Source organism: Nothoprocta perdicaria, unplaced genomic scaffold (genome assembly GCF_003342845.1).
Source record: "Nothoprocta perdicaria isolate Ctin4 unplaced genomic scaffold, notPer1 scaffold_5, whole genome shotgun sequence".
NCBI classification, from domain to species: Eukaryota; Metazoa; Chordata; class Aves; order Tinamiformes; family Tinamidae; genus Nothoprocta; species Nothoprocta perdicaria.
The window spans coordinates 8,623,097-8,650,880 of record NW_020455754.1 but is presented as its reverse complement, the minus strand read 5'-3'; the positions used below and the strand labels follow the sequence as shown (position 1 = coordinate 8,650,880).

General features: G+C 55.3%; 1 protein-coding gene across 1 annotated transcript in view; it reads right to left on the bottom strand.

Annotated features, from left to right (window-relative positions):
• The window catches only part of FLT4 (fms related tyrosine kinase 4), a 33,291-nt gene extending 15,873 nt beyond the window's left edge, over nt 1-17,418 (bottom strand). Inside the window, exons 1-11 of the mRNA XM_026047542.1 lie at nt 17,352-17,418; nt 15,809-15,905; nt 9,901-10,166; nt 6,188-6,300; nt 5,161-5,323; nt 4,735-4,874; nt 4,077-4,245; nt 3,529-3,646; nt 2,762-2,913; nt 1,845-2,007; nt 361-502 (exon numbers count right to left, since the gene is read on the bottom strand). Coding sequence (XP_025903327.1) covers nt 361-502; nt 1,845-2,007; nt 2,762-2,913; nt 3,529-3,646; nt 4,077-4,245; nt 4,735-4,874; nt 5,161-5,323; nt 6,188-6,300; nt 9,901-10,166; nt 15,809-15,905; nt 17,352-17,418 — 1,590 coding nt within the window. The remainder of the gene's footprint in view (nt 1-360; nt 503-1,844; nt 2,008-2,761; nt 2,914-3,528; nt 3,647-4,076; nt 4,246-4,734; nt 4,875-5,160; nt 5,324-6,187; nt 6,301-9,900; nt 10,167-15,808; nt 15,906-17,351) is intronic.
• Between the last annotated feature and the right edge of the window lie 10,366 nt (nt 17,419-27,784).

Sequence of the window (27,784 nt, the reverse complement as noted above, 5' to 3'; positions counted from 1 at the left end):
GTGTTCCCTGCCTCTTCCCCAGCTTGGTGCCCCACGTCCAGCAGGGACTGGGACAGTCGGATCAGCACGAGCCCTCCTCCCCAGTCAGCACCAGCAGGAGCCTCTCTGCACGCATGGCAATTTCTCAAAGATAACAGCTCTCCCTTGCCTTGGGGCTCGTACTGCCTGGCACTGTGATGTCCTGGGGTTGGCAATGGCCAGGCCCTGCTTTACTTTTAAGCTGGGATGTGAAGCCCTTCCCCAATCTGTCTCGCTGGGCTGGTTTCCTGGCTGCTTTTGCTGACGGATTGTGATGGATCCCACCAAGAGCTCCAGTATCCAGCTCCCTGCTCCCAGACAGCCACGGGGACGCGGGCTCACCTTGTTCCGTCCCTCCACAAACTCCACCCAGGTGTCAATGCTCTCGATGGGATTCACTGCGTCCTGCTGCGACACGTCTTTCCAGTCCTTGCATTCAGGCATGCGGTCCCGCTGATGGCGCCTCGCGGCCCGGTGCCTATTGCTGATCCATCAGGCAGGGAAAAGGAGAAGGAGGAGAGAGATGGAGTGAGGGTCAGCTGGGAAGCAAGCCAGCAAAAAATAACTTCTGTGTCTCAGAACTAATACCTCTGTTCTCCAACCCTGCAAAATTTCCTGGGTCTCCTGGTTACATGGTCCTATGATGCTTTGTAAGGGTGCTCTGTAAACACCAGTGAGCCCAAGTGCTCCTATGCCAAAAGGGAAAGTGTTTATCTTTAGATACGGAAACTGAGGCAGAATATGGTTTTTGGTGTCCCAGGCAGTGTCTTTAGCCCCATGCCTGTGGTTTCATCCTTCCCTGATAAGGATGGAGAAAAGCAGAAGTGAAAACCACTCTTGTGGCCAGGGCAATTCTCAGTGCTGGTTTGCTCAGCAGTGATGCCTTAAATCCACATCAGAACCATGAGCCAGGGCTCTCTTGGCCTTGCTAAGTGGAGATGCTCAGGGGTCTCCACATCTTCAGGGCTGAGCCAGGTGAGCAGACAGAAGAGCCAAATCCACGGATTTGGCTCTTTGGGTCAGATCACACGGAACCCACGGATCCAACGAACGGGCTGCCTGGGATATCGGCTGGGAGCTGCAGAGGGAGCAGAGCTGCCGGAGCAGGGAGCAGAGGGCCGGCAGCCGCGCTGAGCGCTCGGCACGGCCAGCACGCCGGCGAGCTGTGAAAACAACAGGAAGCCCGAAAGCAGCCTCCTGTATCCTCTGAGCTACACAAGGCAGCAACACGGTGGCCTTGGGAGACAGTGCTCATAATTCATGGCCCCGCTGCTTCCTGGCAGGGCCGTGGTGCTCGCGTGCGACAAGGAATGCGCTGGTGGCCTCAGCTCGGCCAGGGCTGCACGAGCTGCTCTTGGGCACCATGCCAGCACAACCCTGTGGAATCTTCTTCCCTCTCCCTGCAAGAGCCTGGCTAAAAGGCCCCACAGCCCTGCCTGGTGCTCCGCAGGCTGCAGAGAGCGGCCAGGGTGCTGGCAGCAGGCACGGACCTCCTGGGTTGCTACCTCTTCCCTGCATGCAGCAGCTCCCCTTCCACTGTCACCCAGTAGAAAGGGAAGAATCAAAAACCAGCGGGATCTCAGGGCAGAAATGGGGAGGATGCTGGCCAAGGAGCTCCATACCTTCCTTTGCAATCGCTTCAGCTTCCCCACTAGCACAGTAACAATGACCATGAGCCCCAAAGGCAGCCTGAGGAGGCTCCAAGTTTTGCCCTCAGTCACCAGAAACTGCCCTGCAGGCCCTGAGCTTGGAGGGTACCTGGTGCTCTGGAGAGCACAGATGCCCATGGCCTTTCTCCATGTGGCAGGGGGAACAGTGACACTTACAGACTGCGTCGGGAGAACATCCGGCAGGGCATCCACGGCCTCCACTGCCACTGGATCACCTCCGGCGCCGGGACGCCATAGACGGTGCAGGTGAGGGCCTGGGGGCTCCTCCGGGAGTAGATGCTCGGGGAAGAAGCTTCCTTCTCATGGATGCGTGGAGGAACTGCAAGCATCAGAGCAACAGTGTCCATGACCAGCTTGGCTGCTGCGCCTCCCCAGGCCAGGCACAGCCCTCCCTGGGCCCATCTGCAGACAGAGCAGTCACGAAAGCAGCACGGCTCCCAGGGCAGCTCCTGCAGAGCTCAGGCACACGAGGCAGAGCAGGTTATACTTAGGAGGTGACACTCAGGCAGATCCAAGTGATGTCGTTTCTCCTTCCTCTGCAGGATGTCACTGTCTGGATGTTGTGCCACTCAAAGCACTGCCTGGCAGCCCCCAGCTCACGGCTGCAGGGCCAGCAGGGACAAATCCCCAAGCAGCGCAGCCCTTCCACCTCTCCTTGAGCTGGCAACTGGATCCCATTTGACAGGGACTGGTTTCCACCAGGGAAAACTCGCTAGAAGCTGGTGGGCACCCAGAAGACTGCTCCAGCTCCAGACTCCATGCACATTGTTGCTTCCCCATCCTCAAGACGCCATCAGTCAGCATCAGGCTCAGCAACAGCCCTGACTACAGCTGGGAAACAGCCGCTGAGCAAGGGCATTGCCTGCCCAAAGGAGGAACAAAAACTTCAGTGTCCTCAGCCCAGCCCTATGGCCTAGTACCTAGGCCACAAAGAACCAGCCTAGATGTAACTGGAGCATCCCTAAGCAATGGTGGTGAAGAAGATGTAGGTATCAACTGCTTTAGGACAGTATAGGGGGGCTCTGGTCTTGGAGCAGCCCGAAGGCCAGGATTCCCCCCAGCCCTTCTCTTACCATTGACGATTAACTGGAGGCTGATGCGCTTCTCCAGCCCCGCCAGCCTGTTCCGCAGAACCAGCGTGTACATCCCGGCGTGCTGCTCCGACACATCCTTGATCTGCATTGAAGATTGAGATTGCTTGGGAATTAGCTTCCCGTCCTTGTACCTGCGGGGAGGCAGAGAGAAGATGCAGCCATGGGGAGGAAGTGTCCCCAGGGCAGCGGCGCAGGGACTTGATGGCCCCTGCCAGAGCAGTCAGGGCACCCTGTGACAGCCCTGTGGACCTCTCTGGAGGGACTCCTGCACCTTCCTGGACACATGCTATGGATCTGTATGCTGTGGCCCTGGCGCAGGGAGGTTGTGTCTCTGCCTGAGCACTTGCTGTGGTGCAAGGGAGCCAAGGGCTCTCAGATGTGGGCACGCAGCATGGCATGGTGCACAGCCCAGGGCTCTCCTTCCATGAGCCCTGCTGTAGGGGTGCTAGAGGGAGGCTCCTGTGGGAGCTCTGGTCAACCTCTCCCCACAGCTCATTGCTGCAAACCCAACTGGGACCTTTGTAGCTTCTCTCCCAGACTTCACTTCCCCACATCCTAAGGTGGGCTGGGGAGAGCCACCGGGGAAACATCCTGGGAACATGGGTAACCCCCCCACAAAGAGGAGAAGGCAACATTTGGGATGACCTTGGCCCAAACGGGACTTAGCAGGAAGGCTAGGCTAAACTTCCCTCTTTGGCAGCAGAATGGAAGACAGGGGGTGGCTCAGGCTAAGAAAGGTGCGTTACCACTGGAAGTCTGGCGGGGGATAAGCCACGACTTTCACCGGCAGCTTCACGGTTTCATCTCCTGCGGTGGCTTCTATCACTGGGCCTTTCCTCCACTCCACGTTGATGAAAGGCTTTTCTGCAAAAGCCGAGCCAAGCATTGAGAAGAGGAAAGCACAAAGGGACACGTTATCACCAAGCTCTGCTGCTCCCCACAGGACCAGACAGTGAGGGCCAAGGCCAGTTCAGGTGCCACAGCAGCACAGACAAAACTGACTTTTGCCACAGCAACAATGAAGTCAAAATATCTGAAGACCCCTCTTCTCCCCTCTGCCCTTATGGCCTTCAGTCCCTCTTCAACATCCCTATTCCCAGCAGACTCCCTCTGGAGCAGATGGGAAGGAATGGAGGCAGTGGCCAGTAGCTCTGGCCAGGCCAGGCAGGGGTGTTTGGTTGCTGAGAGCTCAAGAGCTCCCTCTGATTTGTCATCGTGAGCCACTGGTGTTGGGCCAAGCGCTTCCCAAGAGCTCCGGGAATAGCTCTGCTCGGTGGCTGCGAGGGAGCCGTACCATGCACGATGACGTCGGTGCTCTCGTGCAGCATCTGGGCGCCGTTGGTGGCGGTGCACGTGTACTTGCCCAGGTCCTGCTGGCTCACGTTCTGCAGGGTGAGGATGCTGGAGAGCTCCGTGTGCCTCTGCAGGCTCCGCCGCTCAGGCTCCATCACTGCCCGCTGCATCTGATGGGAGACAGCGGAGGGAAAGGGATGAAGGTCATATAGAAGGGATGGGACATATAGATGGGCTCCCCAGGCTTGTGCTTCTCACTGCCCAGTGCGTGCCTGTCCTCCTGCATCCCAGGCAGGTGACTCTAGCAGTGACTGCCATCCCCAGGGATGGGAAGGCAGTGAGCCCTGCAACTGGCAGCATGAGGCCGAGTTGCAGCTCGGCACAGATTTGGCTCCAACCCACAGGCAAGGAACCAGGCTGAAAGCCCTGTATGCAGTGATGACCTCAGAGAACTTCCCTCCTCAAATCTTCACAATAGCTTTCCACTATTATATGGCAAAATTCAGTTGGAAAGGGAATGATGTGAATCACTTGCAGGCTCTTGGTAGCCAGATCTGTGAGGCTAGAACAGCTGCTGGCGAGAGGAACAGCAAGAGGCCTGAAGGGCATGCTTTGGAGATACGTGTTCTGTGCATAGTGAGCATTCTGTCTGCCTGTACCTGTTTACCAGGATAAGTCCATTGGAAGCGGACACCGGAGTTGAATTCAGCCCAAACTGTGCAGTTGAGGACCAGCTTCTCTCCCACTAGCAGCTCCATGGCTTTCTTGGGGTACAGCTGGATGTCATATAGCTCGCTCCCTGATACACAGATGGCAAGAGAGAGACACTTGTGACCTATTAACTCTTTAAGACTAGATCTGAATTGGAAAGCAGCACAAAGAGCATTAAACAACCCAGGAACTGCAGCTCGTGTTGTGCAATCACAATGCTTGGTGCAGCTCAGCCTGGTGCACAGCAGGACAGGATGCAGAGTCTGCTGAGCTCAGCCAAGGCCACGCTAATCATGTGAGACACCCTGGGGATACAGTGCTGGAGAACTGCAGAGCCATCCAGACTGTCCCCATGCGTATTCCCAAATCCTCACCTGCTATGTGGATGATGAAGAAATTGGATTTGAAGACCTTCTTGTCAATGACAGTCTCACACTGGACAAACAAGGAATCTCTGATCAGGTGTGTGGGCACTTGCACCCCCTTCTTGTTGTCCCAGAAAGTGCTTTTCCCATCAGGATGTATAACAGAATTTTGCTGGAAAAAAAAGCAACATTTTGCCAAATGAAATGAGAAGGTAACAATATTCCCAACCCATCCCTTCCTGGCCTCATGCTGACTAATGTAGCCCTTTTGTGGGGTAGAAAGATGCAGCATTAAGCCATGCTGGTCTTCTACTCTCCCAACAGATTTTGTCTTCTAGGAATCGTGGCCTCTTGTGTGTCCCGCACAGAGTCTCACTGTCTGCAGAGCAGGCCAGGGACTTCCAGGAATGGAAACTGATAGTGATAGCTAAGGAAACTGGTGCTGATGTCCCAATCGTAAGCCCCAATAGCACGAGTGCTGACCTTGGATAGTGTCCTTCCTGGGCAAGGGAAAGGCCCCTGGCCCCCAGGGTGTCCCTGGAGGCCTTTGTACAATAGTAACACTCATCCTGGAAGGATGTATTTGCATTGTAAAAAAAAAAGAAAAAAAATAAGAAAAAGGAAGAAAAGAAAAAAAGAAGAGAAAGAAGGCATGCTGATAATAGAGTTGTTTTTAGCCATCAGTCCCAGTGCTGAAGCCTCCTCCCTCCTGGGGATGCTGACCACCTAGAGGATTTGCAGATCACAGAGACTAGAGCAAACAGGGGATGCTGTGGGGAAATGGGATTAAAACAAAGTCTTGTTTTGCTTCACAGAGCTCCAGGGAACAGGAGAAAGGCTGGCAGGAAACCCACGGGGTCTGCCCAAGGGAACTGGACAACCAGCAAATAAAATGAGGAAGCCGGTGGCTTGTACTTTCCATGGAAAATGTATCCCATGCATTTTCCATTCCTGGCAGTGTCTGTCCTGCTTCCAGTCTGGCAATTAAAAATGCACAACAAATGCAGGGCAGCTAGGCCCAGAGCCAAAGGCTCACCGAGATCAGCGTGACGTTGAGGTTGGGGACGGACACAAGGCATGGCACCCAGGTGCTCTCCTTCTTGCTGATGAGCAGCGTCTCCGGCTTGTTGATAAACGGCTGTTCGAAATCTGAGGAAGAGACACGGAGAAAAGAACAACTGAACAGAGGCAGGAGAAGAACTGGGATGAGGGAGGAACTGGAAGAGGAGACTCCCTGGCTTTCACCGGCACAGTGTGAGCTTGCCAGGAGCGGAGCTGAGCTGGATCAGCTCGAGCTCAGCCCCTGCCCAGCCGGTGCCCACGTCGAGCTGCCCCTCCTGCATGCAGGGCACGCAGTGCGAGGCCCCAGAAGCAATGCCCACAGAAGGAGCTGCCCCATCCTGCTCTGCTTGTGCCCACTGACACAGAGCCCCACAGCCAAGGGGAGCCAACAGCCCTGACCCATCATGCTGGGCACCGTTCAGATAAAGTACAGAGATAAGCTGGCCCCAGAGAGCTGCCGAGCTAGCAGGGCAGCAGGGAGACCCTTTCCAAGTATTTTCCCACTGAAAGGGTGAGAGCCAGACACAGAACCTACTTCTCTCCCCACTTGTGGTCAGCAGCCAGGCTGGGTGAAGCTTGTCTTTAAGCCCCTCGTGTCAGCTGCTGCTGAGGCCTGAGCTTACCTGCCTGCTTGGCAATGCTTTTCTTCAAAATTAGTATTTCAGTTCAGTTTCAAGGTTTTTCCTCTACTCCTTGGACACAGGTGAACATGGAAAGCCCCCCAGGCACAAAGGAGCAGCTGCCAACATTGACTAATGGGGACGAGGAACAAAATTGGAAGAAGAGACAGCAAATGGCAGGGCCACGTGGGCTTCCCTGGCAGCACGTCACTGCTAGGCAATTTCTTCAGAAATGCTGTGCCCTGTTTGCCCACTTCTGTGGGGACACATGGGTGCTCTACATCAAGACTGGTCCCTAGTGTCCCCAATGCCCACTGCTGCCAGCCTCCTTCCTCAGTAATAGGAACATCCTTAGAAACATCTAGCCAGTATATGGCTGTGATTGACTTCGTTTATGGGAACTGTCCCCAGCTGAGGGAGCTCCATAAAAGGGTGATGAGCCCCTGCCCCATCTGGGAGATGTGGGACTGCTGGGGGAGATCTTAATGATCCCAGCATCTTAATAGCTGTTCTTTACTCAACTGGATTACAGTCAAACTATTGCTTTCAAGGGATTGTGGAAGGAGGAGGAACAGTTGTCCAGTCTTTTCCTCTACTACCCAAACCATAAAGCTGCCTATCTAAGATGCTGACTTAAAGATAATAGTAGTAATGATCCCCATTTGGGAATCTTGCTATTCAAAACACTTTGGACTCAACACAATGTGACCTAGTGCTCACGGTGTTAAGTGCATAAGAGAATTCCTTCAATTTTTGCTATGTAAAGCTGTTGCTTCAATCATAGTCACGATGCAAAGACCTACCCTGGGCCAAGTGCTTTTTTTTTCTACAGCTTAAGTGGGAAAAAAGCCATGTATAATGAACATGTTGGTCAGCTGTCCATGAAAATATGGACTCCCTAGAGAAGCCTTATCTTTATTTTCTGTGGCTTTTCATTGCCACAGGATTGCTATGCTCTGAAATTGCGAATATGTTTCTGAGTATAAACACATTCCTCTTTCTTTCTCTGAGCCTTGGGCACGTGAAAGGGAGGGGACACAACTGCCAGAGGTGAGAGACCATGAGGTCCCCTCCAGGCTCAGCTGGCAGCCAAGAGCTAACTGATTTACTGGGCAGGTCATGCTGCCAATGAGCTTGTGATTCATGCACTAACTCCCCGCTCTGACCACAGCGAATATTTTCTGTAAGGCTCTTTTAATGGGCCGGGTGGGAATAATTTAGCTTCTTCTTCATTAATATATGCTAAGACTTATGAGATGGGGGATGTACATATCCTATTCCTCCCGGACGAGGCATTCTGTGTGTTTACAGGGCTGTCTGCAGAGGTAATAAAACACACACCTAACCACAGACATAGGAAATAAGATGTGAGTGGAGAGTTCAGCTCAGAGCTGAGCTGCAGGTAAAACACAGAGGAACCCATTTTTCCAGCCAAGTCCAAATATGTTGTTCCTGGCAATTCCACCAAGCTCTTAACATGAGAAATGAGGTTGATGGCTAAATCTGTGGTCTGATCAGGCTGTCTCCGAACATCCCCGACACTTACATCAGCCCTCCCAAGCTCTCCAGGGACAGCTTCACACTGCAGCGCAGCTCAGCAGGAACAGGCAGGGCTTTAGCAGGAGGTCCTGCAATGGCTATGGTTAACATATGCCCGGGTTTCCCTGGATATTTCCCTTCTCTTGCCTGTAAAGCCTATCCCGGCGGATCCTGTGGTTTCCTGGATGTTTGATAGCTGTAAGAGGGCACAGCCTGCTTGGAATCAGTGTGAACACAGACTGCCTGTGCACTGCAGTGCTGCGAGGTGTTGGCTGGATCTGTTGCACACACGCTGTCCACAAGCCCTGCGAGTGCTACGCGCCCCGCGAGTGTGAGATTTATTGCCCAAAAGCTACACCGCATGTGCGCCCTTCCTGCCATTGTAAACAGCAGAGCCATTAGCGAGCTGCACATGAGGCCAGGGGTGAGAGAAGGTGGCCAAGGGGACAGAGAAAACACTGCTTGCTGCATTGCACTGTTCTGGGAGATTTGAAGGCTGAAATTAAATAAATAAACGAAAAGGAAATCCACATCCACAGACAAATCAGTCTCTTCCAAAAGCACACCCTGCATGTGGGTGGCACTCATTTTCTGCTCTGCCTCCATCCTCATTCAGCTTTCAAGAGCAGTGTCTGAGCACCCATCTCCAATGGGTGCATGACCATATCCTCATGACATGCCTGACATGCAGGGAAGCTCTGACCAGGTTTACTGATGGACAACAGAGTCCACGGGAAGATGAGGCAATTGCCCAACCAACCACAAACCCCACTTATTTTTTGCCAGCAGCTGCCCATTTTTTGTGATTTGCCTCTGCATTTTTCTCTGCATAGTTGCAGAGGCAAATTCTGCTATGCCCTGGGGCTGCTGAAAAATGTGCCTTGTATGTCATGACCTGCCTGGCTTGTGACAACAGCACCAATAAATGGCAGTGGAAAGAGAAATAGCTCAGGCAACTGCTTCCAGGGGACAGCGCTCGTTTGTCTTGCTCCAGCAAACCTCTAGCTGTGCAGCAGGCAGGGGAGAAGGTGGACAAGGAGCCCCCGGGATGCAGGGAATGGAGCATCACCCCTGCAGCTGAGCCGAGGTCCAGGCTGCAGGGCTGGCAGCCAGGCCATTTACTCAAAAACAGGGCTCCTAGTGCTGCCCCTCTCTCGGTCCAGCACTTTATGGAATATTTTTGTCGCTATCTCCACTCTTCCACCAGCACCTCTGAGAGCCCCAGAGACTAATTCTTGTGTTTTTTTTTTAGCAGTCGAGTGTCTCCAAAACCCGTCTCTTGCTCCTTAAATTCCTGCATTCCAGCCTGGCTGGAGTAATGTCCCCAGGCCAGGAGGTAAATGAATCACGGACGCTGCTGCAATCCCTCAGAAAAACATGGATATTTATTCCCCTGCAGCATGGAAAGCTGGCCCTTGCCGGCTTGACCGTGCCCTGCTGCCCTGGCAAGCTGGGGGCACGTTGGAATTTTTAATCTTCCCGACTTTATGCTGGTGCTGGGCTGCCCTGAGCACCACCTGGCTCTTACCTCTGACAAACACGTAGGCGCTGGCCGCCGTGGTGCCCTCGATTTTGGCATCAATGTACTTGTAGGAGCAGCGGTAGGAGCCCGTGTCATTCGCCTGGCTCTCCGTGAGCACCAGCACTTTGCAGTAGGGCTTCGTGCCCGTGCCCTCGCAGTCGTCCTCGCGGATCGCCCGGCCGCCGCCGGGGGCTGTGGGTTCAGCCTCCTTCTCCTTCCCAGCAGGGTCCACCTTGCCCCCCGGCCACGACCACTCCAAGGGGTGCTGGCCTCTAGACAAAGGAATGGGAAGAGTTAGCCATGGTCTGCCCGGGATGCTGGGGAGCTGATGGGCCCTCCACGAGCTCTGCATGTAGAGGGCTCATCCCCATTGCAGCCAAGGGAATGCTGGGCTGTAAGACAGCGCTCTGCTCAAGGGCAGCTCTCCCTCTCCCATGACTCCCATGACCAAGAGGAAAAGGATCCATTTATTCTCTATTCCCTCTCATTATTAAAGAGGTTTGTAGTTATTAAACAAGCACATGGATGCAACAAATTCCCTTGGCTCCATGCAGCTGCTGCTTCTGGGTGTGATGAGTGGAGTGGGATGGAGAATGAGAGTGGACTGGAGAGAAGAGAGAAAAGCAGGACAGGGTCAAAGGAGAGCAAGGAGAAAGCAAGAGGGAGCTGTGCAAGTTGACTGCTTTTGGTCCAGCTGCATTTCCTTCCCTGCTGCAGCAGAACATCCACCTGTCCCGGGCTGCCGCACGCTCCCATCGCTGCTGAGCTGCATGCAGCCCTTTGGCAGAGGGTGACTGCAAAGCCTGGTCACCAACGTCATGTGCAGCAGGGCCAAAGAGCAAAAGAAGAGCCCAGGAACTGCAAGAACCCCCCAGATAGGACATGCACGTGTGCATTCATACCCAGCCAAGGGTCTCCAGGGATGGAGACTTGCCTATGCACCTGTAGGCACACACAGGTGCTCTAGCATAGCTTGGAATAATTGCATTTGTTTACTACAAACAAAACAAGCTTTTATCTCATCCTGAAAGTTTCCCCCTGTGAAATCGGAGCCCTTTTTTAGAGAAAGGCCTAGTCCATGCTCGAAAGTTTGCCAGTGTAGCTGAAAGTCACTTAAGAATGTGGAAAAAAAAATTGGGAAAAAAAAATGTCACAAGAAACAGCTCTAAGAGCAAAAATGGACCTTTGTCAGCACTGCTTGTTCTTCTGGGAGATTCTGGATTCATCCCTTATGCAAGCAGGGAATCCACATGTATTCCTGGCAGGGAACTGCCAGTGCAGCTCGGCGGGCGGATGCTTTAAAGTGCAGCCAGGCCGTGGCAGTCACCGATAGCTGGGGACAGCAGGGAGGAAGTGAGATAAGGTGCCATCCGAGGGCACAATGGAAGATGGGCTCGGAGGCAGCGAGCGCAGGATTTCTGTCCCAGCGCGGGGGGAGGACGTGCCCCTTTGTTTGCCTGCAGCAGACGATCTGCCTTCCTGCAGGCTTCGCTGCCCTCCAAGCTCGTGCAGATGAGCTCGGACATGGCAACTGCTGCCACTGTGTCACGGGCTGCAAAGGCTCTGCAGGGGTGCGGGGTGCCCCGGCACAGCCACGCGGTCCCTCCGACCCGGCTCGAATGCCTGCATGCCCCTAGAGCCCCGCCAGTGCCCGCGGCAGCGCTGGAAGAGCAGCGCTGGCTGCTTGTCTCCATGAGTCATAGGGGGCTTCTGCAAAGGATCAGAGTCTCACAAGCTTTAATAAAAATGGGACTTGGATTTTGCGCTGCTCCCAACCCGTGCATGTACAGGGAAAGGAATAATAAATCTCACCGCCAGACTGATCCCACTCATGCTCTTTCCTGCTGTGCCCACAACCCCGCTGCGTAGGTGCAGCCTTTGCTGCCAGAGACAAGGGCCCCGATGGCACAGGGGAGCCCCAGAGCCCCTCGCATTCGTGCGGGCACTTCTGTGTTCCCTGTGGAACAGGGTAACTGCACAAGTCCCCGGCGTTTCTGCTTTCTGTTTGTTTACCCGCTGGGATTTTCACGCATTATCAGATCCGCTTGTTTTACTAAGCATCAAGGCTAGCAGGAGCCGAGTGACACGTATTTATATAAACACAGCCCAGAGATGGGCCAACATAAACAGGCCTGACGACCAGCCCCGGGGTCGCTCGAAGTGAAGGCGTTCCCTGCATCACGCGGTGCTCAACCCAATTCAGCGGGACACAGGAGGTGTCCCAGTGAGAGCTGGGTCTAAATGAGTGCAATGGGTGTGTTAAGGGCACCAGAAGAGGACAGGGATGAAAGCAGGCCAGGCTTGCTTGGATTTAACTCCACGTTCCTCTGGGTTTGGGAAAAGGTCCAGACAGCAGTTTTGGGTGGTTCCCTTCCTCATGTCTGTCACCTTTGAGATCCGTTCCCAAGTTGTTTTCCTTCAGCTCAGGGGTAGTGTTTTGCTGGGCAGTGGAGACTGCTGATGCCAAATGGAAACAGATGCACCGTAGGCTTCTGCACAGCTGTTTTCCTAAAGCTTTTCAGGACGGATGCTCTTTATTGGTGACAGGGCAACTGGCACCACCTTTCTCCTATCCTCTTTGAAGCTCCCAAGCACAACACGATGGGCAAAGCTATCCCTAGCTTTATGGCTTGCTGGGATACGACAGCTCCCTCCCCAGGACCAGAAGGATGTTTGGAGGAGTCACACATGGCCTAGGAAAGCGTGGCGGGCACTGTGGTGTGTCCCTGGCGCAGCCGTGCGGGGGCATTGCCATGTCCTTCAGTTCTTTCGGCCAATCTGCGACACTCATTTCCTCCTCGGCAGCCAAGAGGGATCCAGGGTCAAATACTTCCTTTCAGCCAGAGCAAGGTTTGTGCAGCCGCAAGCATCTGCAAATCAGCGCTGTTAACAAGCCACCAAGCAGCAGAGGACAACCTTGCCCTCTCCTTCCCATATGCCACGGCTGGATGCCGCTTGCCTCTTCACCTGAGTGCCTGGCACCTGCGGGACAGGGTGACAGGGGCCTGGCTGGCACAGCCGGGACCACATCCTCCTCTCCAGAGGTTTTTGCTGTTTTGCAGGCAGCTCATGTGGGCTCTGCTCCAATATTCATGAGCCAGAACAGCACAAGCTCCCACTTCCCCTGTGGTGCAGGCTGCGAGGGCATGAATGCAGAGATTCACAATATTCTTTCCTTCCTTTTGGGGAAGAGAAGCTAATAAAAGATGCACTGTCCATGGGGGCATCAGCCCCCTCCCAATCTTCTGCTACACACTTGGATCAAAACATCATTCTGGCTCCCAGTCAGCCCCAGCCTGATCCTTCTTTTGGGTAATGTTTTATATAAGTCCCTGTCTGGAACTCTCAAGGGCTCAATATTTCAGATGACAGAGGAAAATGCCAGGAGGCCCAGCCAGTTGCAAGAGAAGAGAGCCAGTGTTGGGTGGCTCCTTGTGCCTGTGCTACGTCTTTGGCTCTCCCTTCATCACACTCAGCTCCCCTGTGCCAGAAGCAGCCCCTGTCCCATGATCTGGCCTGGGCTCCGGTCACCAACAAGGCTGGCTGGTCAGCAGAGCAAGAGGGGCTGCAGGGCTGCAGATGTGGGAGACCCAGGCCTGGCTGACGGGGAGCCCAAGGGCAGCCACCTGTGGGAGACCCACACTTGGTGAGTGAAGCTCGAAAGGTCCCCAGGGAGTCTCACGTGGTGGGGTTGGGGCTCAGCTTCCTGCTGCAGTTCTGCTTCAAGCAGCTCTGCACTACTGGCTCCAGGGCAGCTCGAAGAGCAGCCAGAGGACATCGTTCTCAAGGGAAGAGCAGGGTTGAACTGAAGCCACCTCCAACACGATGCTCAGCAAGGAGTCCTAGCCCCTGGATTTGATTTCACAGTCAAATCTGCCCTGCCCTGCCCCACCACCTCTCCTATGCCTTTTCTCTTGGTGGTCTGCATGTTTTTCCCTTCAGCTCCCATCAACTCAAGCCAGGTCTTCCCAGGGTGGGCCATGGTCCAGAGAAGAGGATGGAGATGCAGCTGGGTGTAATCAGAGATCCAGGGACCAGAAAAAAATTTACTTTTGTTCAGATGAAGTAATAGGGTCTCCAGGGCAAAATCCTCTCCTCAATACATTAGAGAAACACAAGCTTCAGAGCATAGAGAGAGAAGGAGAAACCTCTGAGCCCTGCCAGAGGTGCTGAGAAGACACTCCAGAGGCACTTGGCCAGCTGTGTGTGGTCCGAAGGACACTGGACAACTACAGAGAAGCACATCTGGGATAGCAGGGTACAGTGGACAGCACATAGACAGAGCACCACAACCTCAAGGAGGTTTCAGGGGCTGTAGGGGTGTTTACAGACAGCCTTGCTGTTCGTTAGCTGGCAAGTTCTCTCTACAAAGCATCTGGGAGTCTTGGGTCCAGATGTTGCACCTTCACCTCTCCCACATCCATGCTGGCATGCTGTACGGATGCCAACCTACACAACCTGAAAGATGAACCGTGGCTCTGTGGCAGGAACATGGAAACTGCTGCCAGGTGGTCTGGGGAAGCAGGCACCTCCACTGCCCGTGCAGGGCAGGAACAGGCAGCACAGACCTCTCCTGTACACTTTAAACCACTTCTCTTGTCACCCCTTGAGCCACTACTACGAAAGGTTGGGGTGTGATTGACAACCTGTTCAGGGTAATTCTGCTGAATGTCTCTGCTACCGAGATATTATCAGTGAGCATCCTGTATCCCTCTGCAGAGGGAATGGCCACAGCAGAGCCCTGGAGTCCCTGAACTCCATCCTCCTCTTCCTCTGTGCTCCTGCAGCAGCTATGGGACTGACCAGAGTTCTCTGGCTCATGCATTTCTTGGGGCATTGCACACACCATAGCTCTTCGCCACATGAGCAAGCTCACAACTGTTTTGCTTCCAAGACCAATTGAAATCAGTTCAGCACAGCCATCAACAACATTTTCTGTATTCTTATTCCCTGGCTACAAACGGATTCACAGAGTGCGAGCAATGCAATCCATTCCAAGAAAAACTAAGCAGGTTTAGGTCAAGATACAAATCCAGTGCCAACCAAGTGTTTGCAATTGTTACTTCATGCTATTTACAACACTGAAAAATAGCCACCTGAGGCGCCTGTTGCAGTATTCACCCCAACTACATACTGGAACTCAGATCCTAGGCATGGATTCACTTTCAATTTCTGGAGGAAAACTCTAGATTTATCAGGAAAGCAATTCCCTAGTTTGCTTTTTTTTTCCTTTCTGAGATTGGGGGTACCACAGAGGACACATCCCAGGTGGGGCACGTGGTTTTACGAATCAGTTTAGACACTGTCTTCTCAGACCCCCAATCTCCAAAAATGGAGGTGATTCCTAGCTGCTCTCACAGAGTTATTGACCAGACCTAGCTGAGGTTTCAGCTCCCTGCTATTTGTACAAAGCAGAGTGTTAAATTCCAGCTTCTGAGAAAACCCCTCAGCCCTTGACAGCCAACACTACCTGCATCCTTACCTTCTCTCATCACTATTTCTCCACATCCCCAATGACCAGCCAGATTGACAAACCAGAATTGTGGCATTAGCAGCCCCTGATGAGGTGAGAACAAACAGTGCAAGAGAAGGACAAGGAGACTTAAGGAACCAACCACCCCTAAAAAATTTACAGGGAACCTGCCAGCTCAGACAAGTATTTCTTCCTCTTCTTTCTGCCTATAAGACTTCAGCAGCAGTTATCACCATCTCCTCAGGGACTTTTCCAGCTTCTTTTCCAATTAATTAATTAGCTGAATCCACACTCAGCTAATGTGGTAGTTTTGTAGCCAGGCATGCTAATTTGCAGCTGTCCTGGAGCCAAGGTCTCTCCTGATGGGCTCTCCTTGCCCAGTCCTTCAACACTTACCAGGTAAAAGCAGTTTGGGCAGAGCTACCCTGGCTGGTGCCTTACCTGCAGGTGATGCTTAGCGTGTCCCCAGAGTTGATGATGTGCTCCTCCTCGGTGATGCTAAGAGTAGGGGGGGTCATGGAATAGCTGCTCACCAGATCTGCAGAGAGGAAGAAGAGAGGGGATGATGCCGACACCTGCTAGTCTGGACCCACTGTTGTGGGCTGAGCTAGTTGGGCACCTCGAGCCCCAAGGAGGGCAAAGCCTGCTGAAGGAAACATCTTGTAAAAGTGCTGCAGGAGTCTGCTCCTGCAAGTTGGTTTGACGCTGACTCACTGGGACAAAAGTGACTCATTTGCAGCCCTTCTGGCTTTAGCAAGCAGCTCTTCAGCATAGATTGTGGGGCTGGGGCCAGACAGGCCCTGGGGGCCAGATGGATGAACTAGTACATATTTTTCTACCAGGAGAGAAAAAAAGAAAAAAGGTGGAAGACTAGATATCAGGAACTCCAGATGCGGCCATTCCTCACCAAGCGGCTCAGGTTGAGCTTATTCGCACTACGGCTCTGAGAAGATCTTATCTGCAATCAGGGGAGAGTCTGGCTGGAGATTCCTCTGCACATATACAGTTTTGCTGCAATCAGGACAACAAAAATCCATCCGCGCAGGTAGCACAAACACAGAACTCTTGCATTTGTGCAGAGACACTCTCAGGAGCCAGCAGACTCATGTTGACTGAGAGTCCAACAGTTGGATGCTCTCAGGTACGGACAGTCGCCCAAAGAGGATCCAACCCTAGGGGCTAACAGCAACGCCCTTCCTGTCGCACCGCTGCTGGACACGAATGCCTGGAGTGAAACTACCCAGACTCACAAAACTGCCAGATAAAAACATTATCATTCATCTCTTCTTCCAGCTTTTGTCTGGGAGAGTCCCACTTCTGGTGTGCCTGTATCTCCAGCACGAGACGTGCTCTAAGTGGGATCCTCATGGGCAAAACATCTCGAAGTACTGGTTGCTCTCAGGGACGTACCCGTTGTTTTTCATTAGCAGCGTTGCTGCCTGGCGTTATTGCATGATCTTTATCTCAAAACTCCAGCTTCTGGAGACATGAGATAATTAAAATGAGCAGCCACGGTGACTGCAAAAACAAGCAAGCACAGTAACCAGAAACAGAAAAAAAGAAATCTGAAATGTGAAAATGTGACTCAGGTAGATGCTAAATGCTAAGGAAGAAAAGAATGCAGACATATGTTCCTAGCTTGATATTTCTAAGGAATTACGTATGTTTTTTGCAGCTGCACAGCGCGTACGCATGTGTCTCCTTCCTTCACAACATTTAAACCTATTTATCAATTTCAAAAAAATCTGTGGGAGAGGGTGAGGTCTCAAGGACGTTGTGTTTCCCCAGGCTTCACAAGACCTGGCAGGAGAAGCACCTTATTCATGTCTCTCCTTGACAGCAGTGGCTGGAAAGCAGCGGGTCTCCGAGCCTTCCCAGAGTGTAGCCATGCCAGGGAGACCTTCCCCGCTTGTGGCCCTGTCCCGCTGACATCCTTCACATCCCACCACCCTTTTCCTCTCCCTGCCGGCCAGGTTTTCCTCACTGTGGCCACCCTTGTGCTGGTGCCGTGGGGCCGCCCCAGTGTGGGCGTGCAGGCCGCACGCCGCCATGGCGGCCATGTCGTGCCGCCGCCGCGGGCCCCTCCTGGAGACGGGGCCGCTTCCACCCACTCGTAAACAATGAGTCAACAACAATAGAGCGGGCTGTAATTAAACAAACAGGTCTTCGTCATCTGCTCCAGGCCCGCAGCCCCGCGCGGAGCCGCCGGGCGCGCAAGGATGGTGGCGCCGGGCGGGCGGAAAAGGGGGAGCGGGAACGGGATGAGGGGAGCAGGAGCACCCCGGCTTCCTGGAGCCACCGGGAGAGAGCCACTGGTGTGTGTGTGTCCCATGAAATCCATACTTGGTGGCTGAGGAAATAAACCTGATGAGTTTTTAGTAAAATCCCCCCCAAATGCTGCAGTGCTTATTAGAAAAAAAATGGGAGGCCCAGGATGGCTGCAGAAGTGCCCCCGGCCTCCCTGCATGTGCCGCTCACCATCAGTGCTGGTGGGGGCACGGAGGGGAAGAAAGAGCGAGCCCGGCCATGCAGGTTGTGGGATCCTGCAGATGCATCCTGTCCCCGGCCTCCGCCGGCGCAACAGGAAGAGGGACGAGCGCTCCTGCCGAAGGGCGGCGCGGAGCTGGGGACGCCCGTGCGCTCCTGCCCGTGCCTGTGCCCGCCGCGGAGCCAGCCGGCATGCCGGAACGCAGCCCCCATCTTCCCGCTCCATGGAGCCAACCCTTTACTCCCTCTCTGTGCGGGTATGAGGGTGAGTGGACTCCGGGCCCGGCCCCATTGCTCCAGCCTTGAAGCTGGATGTGGCTCTCATATTTCCACTAACCAACACGCAGACAATCTGCGTCTCCGGCAAACCTCAGTGTGAGGGAGACGTCTCAAGAGCTCCGAGGCACCCTGAGTCCCTCCTCCATCACCTGAGGCGATGCTTTATCTCCTTGGCCCTCTGAGCAGAGCCAGCTTTCCTGAGCGCATTCCCACGGGCATGAGGAATGTCCAAGGAGGAGGAAGGTTGGCCACGGCAGCACAAACATCCCTATGTGCCCCAAATCGTGTGCACACGGACAGCGCATTGCTGTAATGACATAGGCATGTGGCAACCTCGTTGCACTGGGGTTTCTCAAGGTGGCTTTCCAGAGGGTCTGGTGGGATATTAAAATAAACAGTTGGGTGGGATATTAAAATAAACAGAGCGGGATGGATGGGATGAGGGAGCGGAAGCTGGATTCCAGGTTTCCCCCTAGGCCTTTTCCTAGTCTGGTTCTCTCGTCTCACCGCTGCAGATCTCCTCCTCATTGCCCGTGACTGATCCCTTTTCTCCAGCCTTCCTCGCTCCATCCTGCCCTGATTCTGCCCCCCAAATGGCTGATGGAGATGCAGTAACGTGCATGGGGCAATATGTTCCTGAGCCCCAGCGTTGCTGCCCAGGACACGCTCTGCGTGACCCCACAGCCTTGGTTGTCCCAGCTCTCCCTGCTGGCCTGGCTCCTCTTCCCTATCTCCCCTGCCTGTCCCTGTCCCCCTGCAAAGCTCCTCATGTCCCCTTTGCACAGTGGGTGCTACCACGGGTGGTCTCGGATGAGGCTGTGCGCTCCCAGCACTGCCTACGACCTGCTCTGTCCATCTCTGTGCTGCGCTGCAGCAAACAGCAGGCTGGAGGGAGGAAAGAGCACCCTCATTCCCCAGTAAAGAGCTGCCCTCACCCTGCCACAGCCCTGTCTCTGCTAGGCTGAGCTCAGGCAAAAGCCCCTAGTTGACCAGCATGCCTATAAACTGAGGCGGGAGCTCCAGATGTGGACAATGCTTTGTGAAAACAGGATTTCTGGCAGGTTCACCGCCGAGTCCCCATTGCCCAGACCCAAGCTCTAGGAAGGAACCCCCAAAATCCTCCCTGCCAGGGAGAGGGGAGACAGGAACTGAGTGACTCTCTCCTTGCAGAGGAGGGGAATAGCTGGCATGGGGGCAACGGGAAGGGCATCTTGCTCTGCCTTGTCCGCCCAGTGGCATTTTGCAGCAAGGCCCCCGTGCCCGCTCCACCCTGCCCCAGGGCACACGGGTGAGTCTTTCCCCCTCCGTTCCAGCTGCCTCTTACCCACCTGCCCTGCAGCAGCAATAAATAACTGCCCAGGGGTCGGACACGGGGGAACCCGCGGTCGGCAGCAGCCCATGCACGTACGGGAAGTCCGCGTGACAGAGGCGAAGCTGGGCCAGCTTCCCACGTACTGGGCTGCAGTTCCCACGCGGAGCGACTCCTCCTCGTCACAGCATCCCGCCTTGGGTCAGAGCGCAGGGCGCCAGCGTCACGCGAGGGCTGGGGGAGCTGGCAGGGCACGAGGCTGCGGGGCGACTGGCAGGCTGCTGCCGTCACGGGGATGAACTGCCAGGTGTTTTCTCTCCAGCCTGACAGCAGGCAGGGTGAGCCCTGGACCGCGCTGGGAATCTGCACCGGAATGGAGCAGGATCTGCCTGGCAGCCTGTGCCATGGGGTGCTGCGAGGGCAGCGGTGGGAGCAGCCTGCGTTCCCCGTGGGGCTGGGGGAGACAGGCTCTGTGCTAATGGGCTCTGCGGGCAGGGGGAAGCAGGCTGAGATGCAACTGCAGTGGAATGAGTAAAGGAATAACAAGGAATGGTTAAATTACTAACAATAATAGAAAACAGGAAATCCCAGGGAAAAAAAAACTATGCACTTGCATAAGGTGCAAAGGAAGCAGGTCTCTTCTGCAGCTTTTATGAGGCTCATTAGAGATGGTCCCTGTCCTGCTCCCCAGGGTCCATCAGCTTGAGGCACCCGCCATCCCAGAAGGGGTTAATCATAGGGGCTCTGCTCCCCGGCACAGAATCAGCCCCGCTGTGCCCTGTCCCCCAGGGAAGTCTGCAGAGAGGAGCTGGCACCTCTGTCCCACCCACATCCCATGGCAGGGGCTCAGCCCTGGTCTTCTGTCCCTCCTGGGCACTGTGTCCGGTGAAAGCCACCAGACTAGGCAAAGGGAAGGGTGGAGGCAGGAGGTCAAGAGGGGCATGATGGTTAAGAAGGGGATGATTTCTGCCAACCTAGGCCATCAAAAACCCAACAGATGCCGGTCCTGTTTATACACACACACTATCTGAGACCTCGATGAAAGCAGACAAAGTCAACAGAGAGACACTACTCCTATGGACCTTGAGATCTCCATCCATGATCTCGGCACTTAAATGCCATCAAATCAAGTGATTCTCTGCTGTCATGGTTTTGTGAAGATAATCCCAAGGCATCAGCCTTCACCTTGCTTCAAATGGGGTGGGCTGTCCTCTTTCGGGATGAACAAGGGATCAGCAATTATCAGCCAAGACACAGGAAACCTAAAAGGAACCATCACTATTGGGTATCTTGCCCCTAATGTCCAACACCAAAATTGTAACAGGTCAGTACATCAGCTTCAACTGAGACACCCGTGGAAAATTCAACACATGGAGGACAGAAGCCCCAGTTGTGCACCACTGAGAAAACCCGTATGAGGGAGGCGTAAAGGGCAGCAAGGGCTGTTAGAAATGCCGTTTTCTTAGGACCTGCCTCAGAAATCCCTGGGCAGCCCCGCAGGCTGGGCTTTCTGCTCTGCCCTGGCTGTGCCCTCAGCTCCCTGTGGCCCAGGGCAATACACAGCACAGCAGCCACTGACCTGGACCAAGAGCCACATGATTTCAGCCCAAAAGGCTGAAGGCTGTTCCAATCTCCATCCATGCACCGTGCAGCTCTGTCTCGCCTCCCATAGACTTTAATTAATTGTTCCTCCCCAGCAAAGTTCAACAATCTCATAACGCTCTGCACTGATGGGGAACAACCCTTTGGGCTGCTTTAGCGTTTGGCCTTTCACTCCTGTGGCCTCATCAAGCAGGCAGAAGCAGATGAGCATGAAAGCAGTGGCTGCTTTTGACCACAGTGTTGGTGGGTTTGTCCCACATCCCCATGGCAGAACCACAGCCCAGCGCGAGAGCCGGTGCCAGGACGGCGGATCTCTGCCCATACGATGCCTTCCCAGCTGCCAAGCCCAGCTGTGCTGTGCAGCAAAGTCATGCTCGTGTCCTTCAGGTACCTCCTCGGTGCCTCCAGGCAGGGATTTAAATGAGAGCGTTGCGCAAGCAGCTGCCTGGAAGCGGTGGAGCGCGGCCAGCCCTGGTGCCGGCACCGCGCAGCCGGAGCCAAGCCTGGCATCCGCTGTCGGCCGCGCGCCGACGCGCTCTCCGCGAGGAGCAGACGCGGCAGCGCCGGGTGCCCTGCCAAGGCGGAGCGGTGCTGCCCGCTCCCGCACACGGAGGTGGCAGCAGGCAGTGCCTGGAGAGACAGAACCGTGCACAGAGCCGTCCGTGCAGGGACAGAGCTGTGCCCTCCCTGCAGCGTGCGCTGCTACACGGATGTCACCGTGCCCCTCTGGGGACTATTGCCTGCAGTGGCCATGCTGAGTGAGCTGCAAGGGCCAGCGGGGAGCTGTGCCCACCCTGCAGCGTGTGCTGCTGCACAGATGTCACCGTGCCCTTCTGGGGACTATTGCCTGCAGTGGCCATGCTGAGTGAGCTGCAAGGGCCAGCGGGGAGCTGTGCCCACCCTGCAGCGTGTGCTGCTGCACAGATGTCACCGTGCCCCTCTGGGGACCATGGCCTGCAGTGGTCGTGCTGAGCGAGCCGCAGGGGCCGGTGGAGAGCTGTGCCCTCTCTGCAGTGCGCGCTGCTGCACAGATGTCACCGTGCCCCTCTGGGGACTATTGCCTGCAGCGGCTGTGCTGAGTGAGCCGCAGGGGCCGGTGGAGAGCTGTGCCCACCCTGCAGTGCGCGCTGCTGCACGGATGTCACCGTGCCCCTCTGGGGACCGTGGCCTGCAGTGGCCGTGCTGAGCGAGGCGCAGGGGCCGGCGGCGGAGCAGGCGCGAGGCCCTGCAGAGCCGCGCGGGCTCCGTCCGTGAGCGCCAGCCCGGGGGGCTCGGGTGCCTGCCCTCCTCCCGCCCTGTGGCAGGAAGCACTATCTCATCGCGGCCCTGCCTTGCTCCAGCCTGGTTTCCTGCTCCATCCTGCCAGGTTTACCCTGCTTTTTCCTCCTCCCCTCCCCCTGCCCGAGGGCTGTGGGGCCGTGTTTGCATTTCTGTCTCCTGCTGTCTTTCCTCTCCCTCCCCCCCGGGCCGCTCGCTCCCTGCTCCATCCTCCCGGAGCGGCTGCGTCCTGAGCCAAAGTTAGCTCTGGTCAGGTAGCCGCATGTCCGGCCGGGCGCAGCGGGTCAGCCGGGGCCACCCTGCAGACCTCCTCCAGGATCTGTGCTGTCAGCAGCCTCGGCGGGCCCCGCGGGAGCCGCTCTTTGGGGATGCTCCCCGCGCATCCGAGCGAGCTTCCCGCCCGGCTGGCCTGGCCTTGCTGCTCCAGGCCAGATGCCGCTTTGTTCGCGCCCCCATTCCCTGAATCGCCGGGCATTTGTTGGCCACCCGCTCCCGCCTGGAGAATCCTTTTCCTGCCTTTGAGATAGAGGATGCTCCAGCCATCTGTGTGCTTTATTTCCCCGTAGAAACTAACAGGCCAAGGATTGCTTCCCCCTGCGGACATTTCGGAGCGCAGCGCCGGCTCCGTGGGACGCTCGCGCAGGGCAGGGGTAGCCCAGCGCCTTCACACAAGAACAAGATCTGTTTTCTTCACTCCTCAAGGGTCAGAAATCCTCAAGTCTGCCAAAGCACCCGTGGCAGCTCCCAACCCACCGGCATCCCAACCCATGGGAGCCCAGGGCAGAGCTCCCCGGAGCAGCATGCACGGCCACCAGCGGCCCCTGTTAACTGCATGGCTAAAGCCTTGCAAAACTCAATTAAAGTTATCCTCCCACATCTTAAGACCCGTCAGTGTGCTTCTCTGCCTCTTTTAATTTACTCCTGTCATAATCTTACCCTGCTTATATTTTCTGCCCCCGCAGGATGTGATTAACGTAGCGTGTAAAGAGCTGAGGGATCAGATGGCTTCACGGGAATGGTAATAGAAATTAGCAGTGATCATCATAGCTCTAACCTGAAGGGGTGCAAGGGACAGTGCACAGTTCATGTGGGACAAGTGTTGGCCCAAAGCTGATACCTGGCAGACAGGCATCACCATCCTCTGACTGACCGATGTGTGACTGCACAGAAGTTGTGTGAACATTGCAGGATACAGAGCTCAACCTTGGCCATTACCCACCCAGGTATAACCCTAGGGACTCTACCAGGCCGACGTACATGCGCCAGCATGGATACAGCCCTGCAGGATGCTGAAGAAGTATCATTGCCCCAGGCTGGAGAAGACTGGCAGAGGGATGGGCAGGACTTAGGAACAGGGTTTTCTTCCATGGGCCCATTGGAGATGACAAGGCAAGAGTGAGCTGGGTGCACAAAGAGGTTGAGAGTGAAGAACACAACAAGGTAGATACAAAAGGATGGACTTGGTGAGGAAGTGGGATTGAGCAGTAAAAGTGAAGCAAGGAAACACTGCTGCTTAGTGAAAGTGGGGGGAAAATAACCCCAACTTCAGACATTGAAGTTAGGCCAAGCTCTGCACAGGCTTCATCTGCCCAGGAAGAGCTGGAGTCTCTGTGAATACCAGCTCACCAGTGGTGGAAGTGGGGCTGGTATTTCCATTCTGTCGTCCCCTCCTTTGCTATCACTGTGCTATCGTGTGGGTTCAGGATGTGCCATCATTTCCAATAGCACTTGCCATTCTGGTTTCTCCTCCCCTGGGCCGCTACACATAGTGAATGAAATAAGGATTATGGTAAAGTGGAGGAAAGACCAATAAACTGGAGTTCTTCAAACATTGACAAGAAATGATAACTTATAAAATGGCAAAAGGTGAAATGCTAAAGGAAATTATATATTCACTGCTTCTTACTCGCACAGTGTTCCTGATGAAGTTATGAGGCAGCTGACAACATCCATTTCCATGGCATCTCCTCTAAGCTGTGGTATCAACACGATGGGGTGCCAAAAAGAAGTAGTGAGAGTTTCGTAAAGGGGTGGGATGAGCTCCTGGAGGACAACTCCACCACCTGCTCCTGTACACAAGGATGCAGGTGACACATGCAGACCTAGAGCCGCCAAAACACCCACTGCCAAAGGAGGGAGGGTGCACGCGGGCAGGGGCCCTCTGTGCCTGTCTGTACCTCGTCCTGCTTCCAGAGTCCCTAAGTGCCCCTGCTGAGGCAGGACGCGGTCTAGCCTTGAGCTGGAAATAAAATCCAGGGCAGGAATTCCCAGCTGGTAGTGCTGGGGCCCCTCCACATGGACACAAAGGAAGAGAAGACCAGAGATACGATGGAGAGGAGATCAAAGCATCTGCACATCCCAGGTTGGCCATCACCAGCTCCACCCAATGACAACCTGGTTCGTGTAGTCTTTCTTGGACTCCCTTTGAGATGAACGGCAGATTTGCCAGCGGATACTGAGGTCAAGCGAGGCCTTGGCATCCAACTTGGTGAGAGATGCAGAGGCAGAACCTGCTGCCTCCTGCCTGGCTGCCCACGTTGTCCTCCTTCCCCAGGGCCTGGGAGCCCTGCAGCCCAACGGGGAGGCACCGTGCCAAGCGGGAAAGACCTGTTCCTCTGTGCTAGAGCTTGTATCCAGATATTTGCTGCTCAGCTATAAGTTAAAATCAATGCCAAGCCCTCAAACCAACAGCTGGAGTTGGCAATGCCTGCTCCCCTCTGCAGCATAGCCCGTCCTCAAGCTGATCTCCAACTGCTGGGTGGGAGAGAGGTTGATCAAGAGGATGAGTGGAAAAAGAGCCTTGCAATTAGATGGTTATCATGGCCATAGGAAGGCTGGACCCAGCTCTGCATCTGTGGCAGGCTCCCTGAGAGCCTCTCTGCACCTCCATTCCCTGCTGAGCCTTGCAGGGTAAGCAGGAGCAACTGGACACCTTGGGGTGAAGAGATTTGGGGAAAAAAAATCCAGAATAAACTCGACTAAGAAAGGAGGGATCCTGATTGCTTATAACAAAAGATAACAGGGAACAAAGAAGAGTGAGGAAGGAGCCAAAGGGTAGGATGTGCAAGCAAAGAATGGGGGGGGATTTTACCTCCCTGATCAGCAAAACAGGGTTTCCAGGCATCACGTCCGACCTGAAAATAAAAACCTAAAGGGAAGCGTGGCCAGAGGCACGAGAGGGAACTGCTGCCTGGGGAGCTGGAGCAGACGGAGCCTCCTCCCGGCCCCGCTCCTCGCGTGCCCGCCCGCACGTGCACAGCTCCCATCTGCACGACCTCTCCTGCCGACTGCGGCGGGCGGCAAGGGCAGGCAGGAAGATCACAGGCGCTGCTCTTCAAAGCCCCGTTAGTCATCAGATGTAGCGGCAGAGGAAGGAAACCTCAGGTAAGAGGTCAGGCGAGCACGAGCGAAGCGGGCGGCTGGAAGAGCTCTGGGCGCCCGCTGCAGATCCCAGAGCCCTCCTGGCATCTGCGCGAGCGGGACGGGCGGCACAGCTCCCCGGGGCCAGCACGGCTACGGCAGCCTACGTGCATGCAGGAAATCTCAGCCCTCTTGGAAAACACAGCACCGCTCGGCTCTTTGCCATCCTTAAAAGCAGCTGGAGCCGGCCAAGCCTGGCGCTTCGGCTCACGTGGTTAATAAACATCGCAGTCGGCTCTCCGTGGGATCCCCGCGAGGAACGCGCTCCAGATAGGAGCGCAGCCAGGCGCTCCTCCCGCGCGCCGCTCCTCGCCCCGGGGCAGCCGTCCCGCCTGCTCCCCGTGGCCACGAGGCTCCGGGACGGCCCCGGGGCGCCGGGGGCGAGCGGTGGGCGCCGTTTCTCTTGGCTCCGAGCGGGGACCGCGGGCCAGACCCGCTGCATTCGGAGATGATCCTGAGCTCCAAGAGCCGCAGAGCACCACCGAGGCATTCACAGCGTTTGAGATTAGCTGGCTGTGCAACATCTGCATGGATATCTCTCCCCACCTCCTCATAACACCCCTTGTGCAGATATGAAACTCATTTATTTCTCTTCCACGCAACACTGAGCTGGAAATGTCACACTTTGTATATCACAACAGGATTCCTACCGTGAAACATGCAGCCTAAGCTCTAACACTGAACTTTGCCGCTATTTGGAGGCTAGCAAGCTAAAATCACAGAATCACAGAATGCTTAAGGTTGGAAGGGACCTCAGAGGTCATCTAGTCCAACCTTCCTACACACACAGGGTCACCTAGAGCATATGGCACAGGGCTGCATCCAAGTGGGTTTTAAAGATCTCCAAAGAAGGAGACTCCACAACCTCCCTGGGCAGCCTGTTCCAGGGCTCTGTCACCCTCACTGTCAAGAAAYTTTTTCTYAAGTTCCTGTGGAACTTCCACTGCTTCAGTYTGTAGTCATTTCCTCTAGTCCTATCGCTGAAAAGAGGCTAGGCTTCGCCTCCTCCTCACTCTCTCCCTTGAGGTATTTATAGACACTGATCAGGTCCCCCCCTCAGCCGTACATCTAATTTTTTTAATTTATTTTTTTAAGAGCTTGTAAGAGAGCTGCAGAGTCTCATAAACACGCAGCAACTTTCCTGCAAATGCTCAGCAGCCGACTGTTGTTTTCCCGTTGCAAGGCGCTTCCCTTGCGGCGCGGCGCGGCCAGGGGCACGCAAGCAGACGCGGGGGGAAGGAAGCGTTCACGTAGGCTGATGACTCCCACCTTGGGAGCACGCGGGAAAGGGCGCTTTGGAGACAACACGGGGCTTCAGCAGCGCCGCGAGGACCAGCCCGCGAGCAGCGGCAGCGTGGCCGGCTCGGCACGTGGGGATGCTGCCCTGCATGGCCAGAGCTGAAGCACGGGAGATAAATGTGGTTTGCAGGCTGGTGCCAGCCCAAAAGGGTGGCCGAGGAGCGCTGGGGTGCCACAGGGGGCCAGAGGATCGGCCAGACCCATGGGGCAGGACAGGGAGGCTGCTCCCTAGGGACAGTCCCCCAGGACACACCGGGCTTTGGTGACTGGTGTCTCCACGCCGTGGACCGTGGTGTCCTTGTCGAGAACGGTGGGTGGCAGCAGGGGAAATGCTCCTGCGGAGAAGTCCCCCTGCCAAATCAGGCTCGAGGCACAAAAAGGCAGCGGTTTAATCGCTGCCCTGCTTCCCTGGCCGTCCCTTTCGGTTACGGCAAGACCCTTGGTGCTCAGAGCTGCAGGCCGCCGCCACCGGGGGTGACCACACAGGCTTCCCAAGTTCAGATGGGGCCCTGTTTATTTTCTTATTTATTTTAACCCTACCATTGTGCTAGGAGGTGTTTTTCTTTCAGCAAAGGTTACGGCGGGGCCAGTGCCGCACGGAGCCCCCTGCCCTCCGCCGCAGCTGTAACCCCGCGTGGGAGCTGAGCCCGGCCAGCCCCGCTTATCTGCAGCAAGGCCAGGCTTGCGTTTCCACTGCGGGATGACAGATAGATGCCGGTGCTCCCCCTCTCCCATAACACGCT